Here is a 15,929-nt window from a genome sequence, read left to right on the forward strand (position 1 = left end):
CAGATATACTCACAGTACAAAATTACCCAATCAGAATAAACATGCTGATGGATCAGCCAATCACAACACATTAACAGAATACTCACAGCAACTCCCGAAAACACCCTCTGTGTCTCTTGCGCACTCTATTATTTTATAATATCTTTATAGAATTGCTATCGTACCCTTATACTCTACCGAGGAAAACATATTATGTCTATCTATTTTTATATTAATGATTGTTACAAATATCGAAATATGGCGGAATCTTGTTTTTGCGTTTATTAGTCTATAAAAAAGATAAACTATCATTAAGTTACTTAAAATCTTCAAAAGCGCTGGCAGTTATTGAGTTGAAAATTTATTAGTTTCATTTCATATGTGAATTCTTCAGTTAATCTTTTATTTTGAAATGTTCGCAAAAATTTGTCAAGTGATTTTTCGTCGTGTAGATTTTTAATAAAAAAAAACTTTCGTTAGTTTTTCGAAAAGTGTCAATAGTTTTATGTAAAGAAATACAGAAAATAATTTCTGTAAAAAAATGAATATTAAATCATGATGACATTGAAGAATTTGGAGATATCAATGATATTATAAGTGATAAGTGTTTTGGTAAGGTTATTTTTCCGCGACACAATGTTTTTGAATGATACTGAAATACTTTATCTCGTGTTCCCTTAAAACGGATCACGTTAAAATGTATTATGAAATACATTAGTCAATAGTTAAAGTATAATATAAAAAAAATAATACAATGACTAATAACGAGTTTGACTCTGAGTTCTTCGAGCGAAAACTTCTTGCATTGAAAGACTCGCAGGATTCAATTCAGAGTCTTTCTGCTTGGTGCCTTGAAAGAAGGCAACATCATAAAAAAATTGTGGCTACATGGTTGCAGGTTCTAAAAAAAGGTAATTTATCCTTTACTTTCGTTTTTTATTACTGTTTATATTTTGATAGCAAATTATTGAAAACGTCATTTTTTACACTCGTCAAGGCATTGAAAATTTTCTTTAATTTAATCCTTATTTGTTTACCAATTTTCTTTCTCTAGTGTCAACCTAAATAGCTATTGAAATAAGAGTTATATTTTTATAGGGGTAAGATTATTCTATCAGAGTTAACGACGTGTTTTAAAATTAAATTTTTAGACAACATAAATCATGTTTTTCATATATTAAAATAATATATTTTTTAGAATAAACAAACAATTTGGATTTATGCATTTATTTTCGTTATTGATACGTAAAATTTATGTTTATTAGGCATGAGATTAACGAAAGTAGTTGAAATTGTTAACTGTCGTTAAATACTTTTTGTTATTTGTATTTTAAATAATTGAAAATATTAGCCTTCATTTGTTATAGTCAAAGAGGTTTCAGATCGCGAATTTACAAGACATTTTTACGAACATGAAGAAATTGAGGAATAATTGAAAATATTTTTGTTAACAAAACATTTTTTTTATATATTATTTTAAGATTGTTAAATTATTATTTCATTTTTTTTTTTTTTTGACTTTCGATTATAATTTATTATTCATGCGGACATTTAGTTAGGTGAACTTTGAACAGTTTATTCAAGCGTTTACAGATTAGTCGAACTTCATGTTTTTATTTTTGGAAGAAAGTTTTGATAATTACATTTATGAAACTCGTTAAAGTAAAGAAATCTAATTCAAAAATAAATAATTGTCTACCAATTTATCACTGTGAAAATGAATGCATTGCTGCAAGTTACAAGGTTACAAGTTACAAGTCAGGGAAAAACATTATTGTCAGTGAAATTTACGATGCTAAAGTTCGCAACGTTTATGATCAACGATTAGAATTCAATTTTTATTTAACACGGAAAATTATAAAATTGTTTACCAAAAAAAATATTTTTTTTATAATTTGTTGATTAATATAAACTACAAGAAATATTTTTTAGGCAGAAAATTATAGAATTTTTTTATTTTACAAAATGATTTCTTTAAAAATCATTTATCATAAATGTTGCGTACTTCAGCTTCGTCTAAAATTTAGGAAAATGAAGAAATTTACAGAAAAATTATATTTTATACCTCCTCTATGCGTAAAAAGGGGTCGCATGAATATTCCCCACATTTAATTTGTTGGAATATCCATAGTGTCGAAATTAATAGGCTCGAATTTAATGAATTTAAAAATTCATTGCCAGAATTTTTATTTGTACGAATTATCATTTGATTGAAATTTTAAAACACCGAATTTGTATTTGACTGTAGGCAATTGCAAATGACCAAACAGAAAAGGTTTGGCGGGAATTTTAAAATTAATCAATCATAATTTTCTTGATTATTTCTGATTAGTTAATTTTAAAATTCGCGCCAAATCTTTCCACAAATAAAGTTTCGATGAAATAGAAATTTTGCTATTTAAAAATTCTGCTAAGTATATAAATTTTATTAAAAAAAAATCCTGCTAAATAATAATTCGTTTAAATAAAAAATTTCTGTATTGCAAATTCGGTTAAATAAAAGTCTTGTGAAATAGAAATTATTTTACATGTGAATTCAGTTAAATCAAAAGTTTGTGAAATGAATATTTTGCTAAATGAAAATTAGATTAAAGAACATTTATTTTAATTAAAAATTCTGTATTATGGAAATTTTGCAGAATATAAATTCTGTTAAATAGAACTTAAATTAAATAAAAATTCAGAGAACTAGAGAAACTATTGTATAACAGTACGAATAAATAAAAATTCCTTTACATATGAATTCATTTATAAAAATTAAATAAAATATGAAAATTGAATTCAAATTAATTCTACTTTATAAAATTCGGTAACATAAAAATTTGAGTTTATTAATTTCAAACCCGTTGAAATTCTAACAAATTTATTCATGCGTCCCGTAAAAAGTTTCAACAATTTTTACAAAAATAATTGGAATTTTTTTATCTACTTAACCTATTTTGATAATTTACAATGTAAACATATCGATTTAAGAGGATATGACACTGAAGATATTTAAAATTCAATTTTTTGGTGATTAAAAGTTAAGTTTTTTTTTTATCTAAATCAACAATTGAACACCACCTTTTTGATTTTTTAAACAAATAAACATAATCTTGGTTTACTTCAATATATACCTGTTAATAATATATTTGGTTTAACTCTTTAAGCATAGAAATGTTGAAAAATATTTTATTAGCTTAAATAGAATTTTTTTTTAATATTCCTGAATTTATATTAATTTATATACAACACAAAAATACAAAGATTTTTATCTATTCTAAAAATGTTTCAATTGTCCTCAATTTATAAAACATCAATTAAAATTTTTATGAAATTTAATACCTAATTGTTTATAATTTTTTTAAAAAAATTAGCAAATAAAATTACCAAAAATTTTTTATTCAAGATCACTGAAAATTTAATTATTTGCAAAAATTTCAATTATTTTTAATTATTTTTATAATATTCTTCAAAAATTCAATTATCCGAAAGCATTTTTCAATTAAAAACTTTTGGAATTCAATTTTTTTTTATTATTTTGATTTCTAATAAATTCTTTATTAGTAGAAATCACTAAAAATTTCTCTTATTATACCTAATTATTGTCTGAAAATTAACAAAATCTTTTGAAATTCAATTATTAATCAATTATTAAAAATGCTTGCAGATAATTTTCTGCGAATTTGATTTTGTCGTTAACATTAAATGAGAAATAAAAATTGTTTAAACAATTTGATAGAGTTTTTTTTAATAGTGGAAGAAAAACATAAACAAATTTAATTGTTACCTCTATTTTTATTCATGTTTCTAAATATTCACATATTTATCTCTAATAAAATCACAAAACATAATTAAATAATAAATTTTTAACTATTTACTTTCATCTTCAAAAATATTGTCCATTTAAGAAGAAAAACTCGAAAACTTGATTTTTCCTTGTAGTTTCTACAAATCTGTCAGAAATGTGACCGTTTGTCTTCGTATGACATCATAGAAAAACCTGGGTTCATTTTTGCTGCGTATCATTCTGAGTTCCGAATCAAAATGATTCATTGGCAAACTTCAAGTGAATCAGAATGATCCTCGCTAAGATTATGATTATTAAGTTGGTCTAAGTAAAAGGGCGCCATCTGGTGATTAAGAAACAAAGCAATTCAAATTTAATATCAGAATTTAATTTAACAGCATTGACAATTTATTTATAAATGAAAATTAAAACAATGAAAAATAAAGTGTATAATAATAAAAGTCAAAAAACATTATGTTATTATTAAGGATATTTATTCCGATGAAAATTTTAATTTAAAAATTAAGTGAACTGGTTTGTCAATTACTACTATTATTACATTTTAAAGAATTAATATTTCGATTCAAACTAAAATTAAAATATTAAAATAATATTAAATAATATTAAAATTTTTTAATTTATCATATTTGTCAAAAAATTAATGATAATAGTTCTCATTTTTTTAGTAAATTAAAAATAAACAATAATAATTAATTAAAAAATTAAATGAAGGTAATTTATCATTATTACTACTTTTGTTATATAACAATTAAAAATATTTAAGAATAAGAATTTTTTAGATTTTCATTGTTCCTTAATTTAAGTGATTTAAAAATAATTTTGTTTATTAGATTATTTTAAATTTCAACAATTATATATTTTTAATTAAATTAATTAAATTAATTAATTAATTACATACTTGTTCATTCAATTTATTTCAATAAAATAAAATAAAATCCTATTAAATCTTAATATAATTTAATCAGGGCTGACACAATATTTTATTTTTCGCTGACTTTTCCCTGATTTCCAAACAGAATTTTGGCTTTTTCTCTGATCTCAAAGGGGTGTTAAAAAAGGAATATTTTTTATGTAAAAAGTCAAATTAAAATGTTTAGTGTATTCAGCTGCTTTAAAAAAATGTATGGCCTTTCGAACCGTTTTAAGGTTTTAAATAAACTTTTAAAACATTTAATATTTTGATTCAAGCTAAAATTAAGAAGGTAACACAGAAAAAATGTAATATTTGTTTATTTGTAAATAACTTCAATTGTGACTCTTTGTAAAACTCAATTATTTTCAAAATTTTAATAAAATTAATAATGATTTAAAAAAGTGATTATTACGATTAAAGAAAAATCATTTTCCTCCCAAGTTGCACATACTATTTTTTCTAACACACTTACCGAAAGTACATAGATTAAAAGTAAAGAATGTTAATTTTTCTAAAAACGGTATTTTATTATTAAATTTTAGCGAAAAATATAACTTTTATAGTAAGTCGACTACATTGAGATTAAATTATGTTTTTGATTTAAATTATAACTAATTTAAATAATTACATTGAATTAATTAAAATCTGATCAATACTTTTGTTTAATTTACTTATTAATATTTAATGAAAAATTTGAGCTATTAGTAATATTAATTGTCAATTTGCTTTCTGCATTAGTTTTCGTATCATTTGTGTTGGAAACATTCAGTTCTATATTTTTTTGTAGTTCCTTGATATTTCCTTCATTTTCACATATTCGCGATGACGACGATGAATCCAGGCGTATTTTTTCTGTTATTTTATTCCCAATGCTTCTTTTGTAATTTAAGGAGTCATTGATGTACCCTTCCGCCACAGCAGTGGATTTCCACCCACCATGTCTCTTTAGCGCAATTATATCACCTCCTGAATCAGCCAACAAGGTGACGGACGTACGGCGAAACATGTGCCCAGTGTAACTTTTGGGATCGGGAAGATTTAAATATTCTGCTATCTGACATGGCATCATTGCTGTGAAGTTAAATAATTTTAAATATATTTTTTATCATATCTTTTTTTTAATTATATATTACTTTAATATTTTTTATACTTACCAAACTTATTCTTTCCTATCACTTGTACTAGGCATTTTCCATTTTTGAAATTATGGAAGAATCTCGTCGAAGGAGCATCTTGACTGCGCAAGTTCATATATTTCTGAACAATGTTACGAAATTCTCCAACAATTGTGAATGACCGAGTTACATTTGTTTTGGTGTTTGGCAATTTAATAAGATAAATCTCGTCATGAGTTTCAATATCATCTATTTTTATGTTTACTAATTCATCAGTACGACAAGCACCAGCTATGCCAAAGATTAAAGTTACCTACAAAATTTAATTAATAAAATTAACAAATAATAATAATTATTATTAATTCTGAATATTTGACTTTTTACTCTTAAAGCCGGTAGATTGGCGTTTTAAAAACGCAATCAATTTTTGGTAAGAAGCAAAGGTTTAGATTTTCTTTCGCATTTAATGTGCTTTCTAGCATTGATTATTGTGACCATAGAGTCGTTGGTTTTTTCGATTTTGCCATTTCATCAAAATAAACTAGTAACACATTTTCCGATGATGATGAAATTTTCTTCGTTGCTTTCCACTCATTAAATTTTGTATACGTAGCTTCATACTTTTGTTTTGATTTTGTTGGCAATAAATTTGTCACAACACTTGACGCCGCATCAGTAATGTCTGGTGGTGTTCCAGAAAACTCTAAATCGCTGTTGTCCAATTTTAAATTAAGGAATTAAACAATGAACACGCACACGAAAAATCCGATAAAAATATTACTGATCAACAGAATTGACAGAATGACAACAAACGTACAGAGACGCCAAGCGGAGAAAGTGTACACTATTGTTTACGTGATTATCGATTTTAAATTTGATTCGATATATCGAAATATCAACATTAAACTTAAACTCGATATTTCGAATCGATAGTTTGACAGTAAATTCAATAATATACTGTTCTTGTTCTTTTTAATGTTCTATAAACAACAGAAATAAAAATTGACGTTACAGGGAGGGAAAGTTACATTCCCTCCCGCTCGCCGGGAAAGACATACTTTTCTCCCCCTTTACAGGTAAGAAATGGTGTACTTTTGGTGTGTGTGTTAGAAAATAGTATATTGTCTATCTAGGGAGGAAAATAATTGATTTCCACGAGTGTGAAGTGTGTAGTTCGAGGCGTAGCGAGCGCACGAGCCGAAGCAACAAGCGTCCAAAGGCAGCCATTGGACCCATGTTACTTACGATATTTTTTATTCCAAAGGCACTAACGTAGCGATTTAAGGTTATCTGACGGCCGGGTGAAAAAGCCATTCATTTGTTTTACCGTTTGAAAATGTCCTTTTTTACCCTAGGGCAAAAGTATCACATGGGACAGCTGTTCATTTTTACCCTAGGGCAAATATGGACGCCATTTTCAGACGGGAGAATAAATGATTGGCTTTACACCCGGACGTCAGTGTGTCTAAAAGCGCCAAGTTTGTGCCTGAGGGATAAAAAGTATTTTGCGCCCGCACTAAGTGCCCGAAATGACATACTTTCCGTGCAGGTAGGACAAAAAAATAATTTTTTATTTTCACTTCGTCATGCAAGGCGTACATGTATATTGTGCAAAACCAACAGGAGGAGATTGGCGCTTTTGCTAACAAAAAAATCTATCACTTGCCAAATGACTGTCAAAATCAGTAAAATAGTGTCGATATGTTATTTTTAAAAAAAGTTTTTGTTATTTTCGTAATTAGTTAATCTTAGCTGGTGTATTTTTTAGTGTTTATTAATGCTCCAAATGAAAATTTCATTTCTTATTTGTTATTTCCGAAAAAATATTTTACAGCTTTCGTCAAAAATATGCTCATCATCATTAATTTTTTTTTATTATTTTAACTAAAAAAACGTTTTAACTGATGTATTTCTTGACAATAATCAATTGTTCTAAAGGAAAAAGCATTTTATTGTCTTGTTTTAAAGTAAATACTTTGGAAAATTTTACGAAATTTTAGTTTCAATATAGATCGTACTGTCTTAAGGGGGAGTTACACCTTTGAGGTCTCTTTTGAACCTGTTTTTCAAGAATTTTTTTTAAGACACAGGAATAAAGTAAACAAAATTTGGTTTCAGGGACTTTATTTGTTATGATTTGAAGTTTACAAAAATATATTTACACTTCAAAAAGTTTAAATTTGTAGCCTATAGAGGGCGCCAAAGTTGGTCCTGTTTCTCTGCAGAGCAAATCGGTGGACAATATTCCGGTTAGACCGTTTAATCTAAAACAAAAATTCAAAGTTTTTCTGAATCTGTGATAGATTTAGCTTTAGAGTACGTAGGATATTTTAAAAATATTATTTTTTGTGAATTTGGCAGCTGTTTGAAGGAAAAAGTCGGTTTTTAGGGCTAAATTTTCTCAAAAAATCTATTGCAAAAAAAAAAAAAAAATCCGCTACGTACTCTAAAGCATTAGTAAATGACGAACAAAAAAAACTTTGGCCGAAGTCAATTCGATCAAAACTGTTCGAACTAGACTGCCCACCGTTTTGAAAAATGTCATTTCGAGAAAAACGCGTTTAAAGTTTTGACATATGAAAACTTATAAAAAAATGAACTAACCGTTAATCTGCGATGCCTGCACCATATAATTGGCCTTCTACATTAATACATTAATACATTAATTTTGTTTTACACATTGCCAATAATAAAAATAAACATTAAAACTTAAAAGAACGCAATTGAAACCACGATAAAAGAGAAAATAGTCGATAGCGCTAAAAAGCACTCTAAGCGCTCTTGGACACCTTCTGCGGTTTTCGATTTTTTTCACATAAAATAACTTCAAAATCACTTCGCATGGTATAATTTCTATTCTACACATTATAAAGTATCGTTTAAGCAAAAAAAAAATCAATTTTTTTTCGAGTCAAAGGTGTAACTCCCCTTTAATAGGGTCTACTCTTAAGTCCCTCTAAGTGTAAAATTCGCGAAGTTATAGAAATTCAAAGTTAGAAGTGCCAAAAACCTAATTTAGAGAAAAACGAGTTTGAAGTTCAAATAAAATAAAATTTAAAATTAATGCTTTCAATTAAAGGAATATATGTATAATAACTATTTAATTTTATTTAAAATTTTATTTAAAAAAACATCATGAAATATTAAAATTATATTTTTTTATTATAATTAAAGAGATAAAATAAAATTAAATAGTTATTATACATATATTCCTTTAATTGAAAGCATTAATTTTAAATTTTATTATTTCTCTTTAAGTATATTTTACAAAATAAAGTAAAAATTTCGATAAAGTATTATAATCATACAGGAATTATTGTTTATTACATTTGAAAATTAATAATAAAAACATTTTTGAATAAATAATTAATTTTTTACTTAATATATTTATTGTAAATTACTAAAGAATATTTCTACATTTTAATTTTCCCGCGCCAAAAAGCAATCGACCGCCGGTAAATGCATGCATAGTATCTAGCGAATAGAGGAAAACGAAAAAGAGACTCTTATACAGGAAATGTATGTGCATGTGTTAGTGTGCGGATGGAAACATGGTGGGGTCAAGTCTATCTGCGGCCTGGTCACACTGTAGTGGGGGTATACTACTTCCCTTCACGAGAGTCTAACGATCACTACTAATATTTTTGTGAGACCTTTCGTAATCGATTTCCAGAATAATTAATGTCTCTCAAAATAAACATTTTTTGCTATAAGTTCCATATATGAATGTATCAAAAACTTACTAGTTTTTTTATAAATGCTGCTCTAGTCTGTTAGTAGCTAACCGCTTATTTTTGTTAAAATGTCATGAAATTTATTTATAATAGTTTTTGATGTATACTCTGAAGGTTCTTTTTCAATATTGTCTCCATCTTAAACAATATTATTTATTACATTTTCCAAATCCTCTTTAGATTTCAATGTTTCAATTACTGTATTTGGAAAATTTCTACTTGACAATCCTAGTGTGTCCTTTCTGTCAAAAATTGCTTTAAATAGTGATTGTCGAATTCCAGAGTGTAACCCGTTCTTTTTTTGGAACAAATAGAAACGTAGACCTTCACTCCAATTAATTGTATTATTATCTAACATCCGCGGTCATATAATTTCTTCGTCATCTCTTTTGCACCTTTCTACACTTTCCTGGCTTTGAGAATAGCGAGGCTCACCATGTACAATTCTCAAGTCAGGCCACATTACGTTTAACTTAACTCATTAATAACAAAATTGACGAAGTCTCGCCCATTGTCCGATTGAAGGATTGATGGAGCACTGAAGATTCATAAGATGTGAATTAAATTGTAACACACTTCAACTGCTTTTTTTCAGTGGTCATAACATTGTTTTTGTTAAATGATCTTGATAGTTGCAGATGAATTTAAAATCACCGTCTTTGCTAGACTGCCTGTCAATTAAATAGACTTGCCCCCGTGTATAAGTCTCTTTCGTTAAAATTGGGTTCACCACAACTCCTTTGCTTGGATGTGCTCTTTTTTTAACACATGTTGCACAAACACTTAAAAAAATAAAATTACTTGACGCCTTATATTGGCGTATTTGTCTCTCAAAAGAATTATACATTTTTTTCAATTCACCATGTCCAGTAATTGTACGTACCACTTTCAATAAGTCAAACATTTCATTATTATGCTTAAAATATTTTATACTCTCACTTTCAGTATTATTTATAATTTGTTGTAATCTTTTTTATTACTTATAATAGAAGAGTTATCTTTAATTAATAAAGAATCGCCCTCGTATCGATATCAAAGACTGTACGAAAAGCATTGTTCCGAGCTAGCTTAGTACATAATATCTAAGCTCATAAAAAATATAATTAATTCCCATGGAACATGAATCGTGGTATCTAGGGGTTTTTGAGGTCGCTGATTACGAATATGAGGTCATATTTCTAAAATTTAAAATGTTGGAACAAATTTTCAAAAAAATTGATAAATATTTATGAAACTTGCTATCTAGGGATTTTTGGGGTGGCTGATGTCGAATCTGAGGTCAGATTTACGAACACCACTTTTTTAACTTATGTTTAAATAAATAAAAGTGTCATATCCCATATAGAGAACTGAATTAAAGATATTTAGCTGGTGAACAAAGATTTTATATATACTTTACGACCCCGAAGTGGATCACGTATTGGTTTACGGTATGATTAGGCACTTTTTTATGTTTTTGAGATTTTTTTTTAAATTATTAGAAAATAAATAAATTAATGCATAAAATATTTTAAATAAATTTTTCCTTAAAAAACTAACTATAAATAAGAAGACTTCAAAACTTTTAAGTCAAAAAATAAAAATTACTCGATATACTGTTTGCAGTAATGATACTTTGCATACCAATGTGTAAAGCACAAATAGTCTAAGATCCGTGATAGAAATATGTGCCCTCGTCTGTAATTTGATGATGACAAAGATTATACATCAAGGAACAAGATACAAAGAATTAAAAAAATATAGGTTGCTTACTTTTTGTAAAAAACCTTTTATTTCATAAAAAGGTCGATCAAATAGCTGATGATTAATAACAATTAATCATTTGTTTATTCACTGCACTTGAAGCACGCAATCGATCTGTCCGCTGCCTTACAAATACTTCCTATGCCAGGCACCGAACGGCCATCACCCTTCTTTTATTGGGAAACACATAAAGCCAATCCTTATGTACCCCTCTTTTTCCAGTCCTTCCGCCTTCTCTGGGTTGGTCACTAAAACTTCATTCCCCGTCGGTTGGGTCCTAGGACCGTTATTTTCTAGCTTCCTGGTTTCTGGAGCACTTTTGCCAACGCCTGTTGGACCTTTTCTTCTAATGATGAAATTTCTGTAGTTAGTATGCTATCGATATGAAGATAAGAATTAGAAGATGGTCCGAAAGGACTTTAGAATTGAAAACATCAATAACCGGTCAAGTGTCCGTTCTTTTGCAAATTTAAGTGTCCGTTAAGAGAGGCGTCCTCTTTTGGGAGGGTCCGCTATTGAGAGGTTTTTATCTCATATAAAACAATTTAATTTTGCCGGGACTTTCAAATTTCGTCCGTTAAAGGAAGTGTCCGCTATTAAGAGGTGTCCGCTAAGAGGGTTTCACTGTATTATCTAACATATAATCTTTGTCATCATCAAATAACAGATGAAGGTATATATTTCTATTACTTGTGCACCAAGCAAATTTTATCTTATCCACAGTATTGCAAACATCACATTCAGCCTCACAGTTTTGAAAGCAGGATGAAAAAGGGTCTCCATCTCCATATACATCTGATATTCTTCCGCTTTTTCTTTGATTAAGTTTACTGTGAAAACTTCCTGGTATTAAAGTAGACTTTTAACCAGGGATGTGTCCGGAAACGGAACAAAAAGGAAAAATCACTTCTGTTCCGTTCCGTGCCTGAAAGCAGAAACAAAAGTACAGAGGGACTTTCGTTTCGTTTCAAGACCAGAAACGAAAGTCCATGGTACTTTCGTTCCGTTCCAAGACCAGAACGATAAGATATAAATAGATTGTTCTGTATCAAGCATCATTAACGGAACATTCCAAAACGAAAGTACTTCCGTCCTAAGAGTAAGCAAACGCGCTCAGACAGACAGAGATAGACATGTTGAGTCCACAGGCACTGTCATTGTATGAAAGGGAATAAGTGGATTTAAGGGAGAAAACTCGTGTAAATGCACGTTTTTTTAGGAATTTTTTTTTTAAAACTGGTTAAGTTTATTGAATTAAAGTAAATCATACCTTAAAGTACACAGTATAAGCTTTATAAAAAATTTTTTTTAAAAAATATTACAAAATGGCGGCTTTACAGATGTTTGAAGTTGCATCTTTAATTTTGCGCCGTACAGCCTACAGGTAACAAATTTCAACTAAAGTTAAAAATCAAAATTTTTACCGTTAAAATACGCAAATACGCTTTGCATGACGAAGAGAAAATTAAAAAAAATTTTTTTTGAAAATTTGGGACTATTTTGAAAAAAATCACTTTTTTTCTTATAAACAATGTTCAAAAACAATTTTTAAATTTTTTTTAAAAAAAAGGAGCTCGTCATGCAATAGCCAGTAAGTTAAGAAGATTTGTGGTAAGTTTGATTAAAATCGGTTAAAAATTGGCTGAGTTACATTGCACGTCGCGTGAAAAAACACTTTCACTTTTGGGTGAATCTTTCGCCTTTCTGAGCGAACGAATCGACTTTGCTTGATGTGAGTTTTTGCCAAAAGTTGTCAGTTGGGTGAACGAGTCACCCAAGATTGGCGGACATTTAGGACTTGAACTAAAGTGGCGCCACTCATCTATGAGTGTCTTATCCACGGAAAGAAAAGGTATCGTTGTCCCAACCATAAAAATATTGTTGGTCATAATATTGTTGAGGCATCCATACATATAGCTGAAGCAGCTTTCAGTATGGATACATTGACAAAAAAGAATGGTTGTGGCAACCATATAATATTTATACCTATGAACATTTTCTATAATCATTTAAGAATTATATTGATCCCGGTTAATGTGTTTTTTAAGTTAAAAAATGGAAGCTGAGTACATTGATTTCCTTAAAAAAAATAGGCTTCGAAGTTGACTGCGTCCTTTTAAACAATTTACATTCACATTTCCCTGTCATAATTTGTAAATGGGAAAATTCTTCAATGTTTGCGACACTTAGGCACGTACTATAATTATAATATTATAATAAAAGGTGCTATACGATTGTTTATTTTGTTAACGAATTTGTATTTGGCGATTATTTCAAAAAAATAAATATGTTTTTATGGGACTCAATGTTTTAAATTAATCAAAAATAACCTTCTTGATAATATTAAACAAATAAAATAAACATAAATTGTAACCATATAAAATGGTTGCTTCAACAATATTAATATGGTACACTAAATAATGGTCGAAGCATCAATTAAAAATGGTTGTCACATCCATATTAGCATTTGTATGTTTTCCAAATATATGGTTCCCACAGCCATATATTCTAGTTGTGCTAACAATTTAAAGCTAGCTATTTAATATGGCTGGAGCAACCGGAGGTATGGTTGGGACGTATTTTTCAATATAATATGGTTGAGACCAAAAACGTAGTTTCATAGCTGACCGCTAGAATGCTCCGCAGCCGTCTGTCGAAAGTATGTTACGGTGCAAAAGGTCTCTCAGTGTACTTTCGTTTCGAGTCTTGAAACGGAACGAAAGTCCTATCGACTTTCATTCCATGCCGACAGCACGGAACGGAACCGAATTTCTGTTTCCGGGCACATCCCTGCTTTTAACAATGTTTTTTAGTCCGTCTGTCAGTTCTGTGACAGACTATAAGTACAATATTACTATACTATTACAAACTTAAAATTTAAAAGAACATAATTTTATTGTTTTCCTTTTATTACCTTTCGGCCATATCCGTAAAATATCGCGGTCCAAAATGTTAAGAACTTTTCCCTTTCTTTTTGTTTCCTTGACTCTCGGAGTGATATATTTATACCAGTCTTACTTTATTATTAAATGTAAAATATTTTACAGTGCTCTTTTATTTATGAAGACAATTGTAATTAAATTTCTATTTTGAAATTACAGTGAAAGTGGAACATCGATTGACACTTTTCTACTTGGCCAACGATGTTATTCAGTATTCGAAACGAAAAAACTTTGAGTTTGTTGAATCTTGGGGCACAACATTGCAGCGAGCTACAACAATGGTTCGTGATGAAAAAGTAAAGCATCGCATTTTACGAATTTTCAAAATTTGGGACCAGCGTCAAGTCTACGATGAAGAATTTCTCACTGATTTATCTGGATTAATTCAAGCTGCACCAAAAAAGAAACCAGAACCTCAGCCAGTAGTACCTGAAGAATTTCAAGCTGCTCTGCTTATTTCAACAATGCGTTCTTGTTCTACTTTAGAACAAGCAACTGACGCTAGACTTCGTGATTTAAGAGAAAGTAATGTAGATATTGACAACGCAGAAGAACTTTGTGCTTCTTTAAAAGATCGAAGACACGTCGAAGATGCTGAAAAAGAGGTTGAAATTGCTGTAAGAAATGTTGAAAATTATGTACGTGCTCTTGAAGCTGAAATCAGGGAAAGAACACAGGTTCTGGAATTGCTTGAGCAAGCTGATCAATTTTATGAAACTCAACGAGGAGAAGTTAAGATTGTTACTAATGTACGTTTATATACAATATCATGGAAAATTTAGGGGATTGTATTGCGTATTTGTACTTTTCAATTTTTCATGATTGGAGCTAGTTACGGGTTAATCATTTTTGCCTTTTAAAAATCCAAAAAAGAATTAGAAGTGCAAATATGCTCCATTTCATCCTAATTTTATTTATCTATTTATCAAGACAGTTTTAATTTTAATCATAATTTTCTACAGGCCTACAGAAACTTTGGAAGTAGGGTGAAGCATTTAAAAAAGAAGTTAGACGAACTTCTACCAATGTTAACTTCTCCAATACCATCACCGGATATAAACGCACCGAGTCCAAGTCCAGATAGTGATATTGAACTTCCTGGAGAGGAACTACAATTATCAAGTCAAAAATCAACGATTATTGAAATCGCACCGCCCAGTATGTATGGGTCTTATAATCCGGATTACGAACCTTCCTCCGCTGGCCTCTTGAATCAATCTGGAGATTTTACTCCCAACTTCTCATCTTTTATGGACGGAAACATGGACTTTGATATGGTATGTTTCTTTAACTTACAATTAATAATCTTTTTCTAACAGAACATTTAAATCATAAATTAAAGAATTAAAAAATAAATTATAATTAATTTTTTCAGCGAAATGTATTCAGCGAGAGTTCGATGACATCTAACGTAAGTGAACAGTGCAAAGATTCCATGATGGCGAAGAGATTATTTTAATTTGATTTATTTATACAATATCATAAATTCACTTTTCAAATGAAGTTTTATCTCTTGAAAGTTTTATTAATAAAAACAGATTAAATAATTACTAACTGATATTGGGATTTGACATGGGGGCTTGGCCTAAAGCAATATGGCGTAATTTGGATAACATTTTTAGTGAATTTACATGGAATACAGTATAGAAATGTGAAACATTGGTTAATTTAAAAAATGTATAAGTGAACTTTTTTAATACAAAGTTACTGTTT

The 15,929-nt window shown here is 28.8% G+C and overlaps 1 protein-coding gene across 1 annotated transcript in view; it reads left to right on the forward strand.

Moving 5' to 3' along the window:
• The first annotated feature begins 204 nt into the window (after positions 1–204).
• LOC127283872 (uncharacterized) overlaps positions 205–15,929 on the forward strand; it is a 45,412-nt gene continuing 29,687 nt past the window's right edge. Inside the window, exons 1-4 of the mRNA XM_051308984.1 lie at positions 205–890; positions 14,376–14,965; positions 15,179–15,493; positions 15,592–15,627. Of these exons, the coding sequence (XP_051164941.1) occupies positions 734–890; positions 14,376–14,965; positions 15,179–15,493; positions 15,592–15,627 (1,098 nt within the window). The 5' untranslated portion in view covers positions 205–733. The remainder of the gene's footprint in view (positions 891–14,375; positions 14,966–15,178; positions 15,494–15,591; positions 15,628–15,929) is intronic.

The sequence above is a fragment of the Leptopilina boulardi genome, unplaced genomic scaffold, assembly GCF_019393585.1.
Source record: "Leptopilina boulardi isolate dan_hultmark-lab unplaced genomic scaffold, ZJU_Lbou_2.1 LbouV2_314, whole genome shotgun sequence".
Taxonomy (NCBI): Eukaryota; Metazoa; Arthropoda; class Insecta; order Hymenoptera; family Figitidae; genus Leptopilina; species Leptopilina boulardi.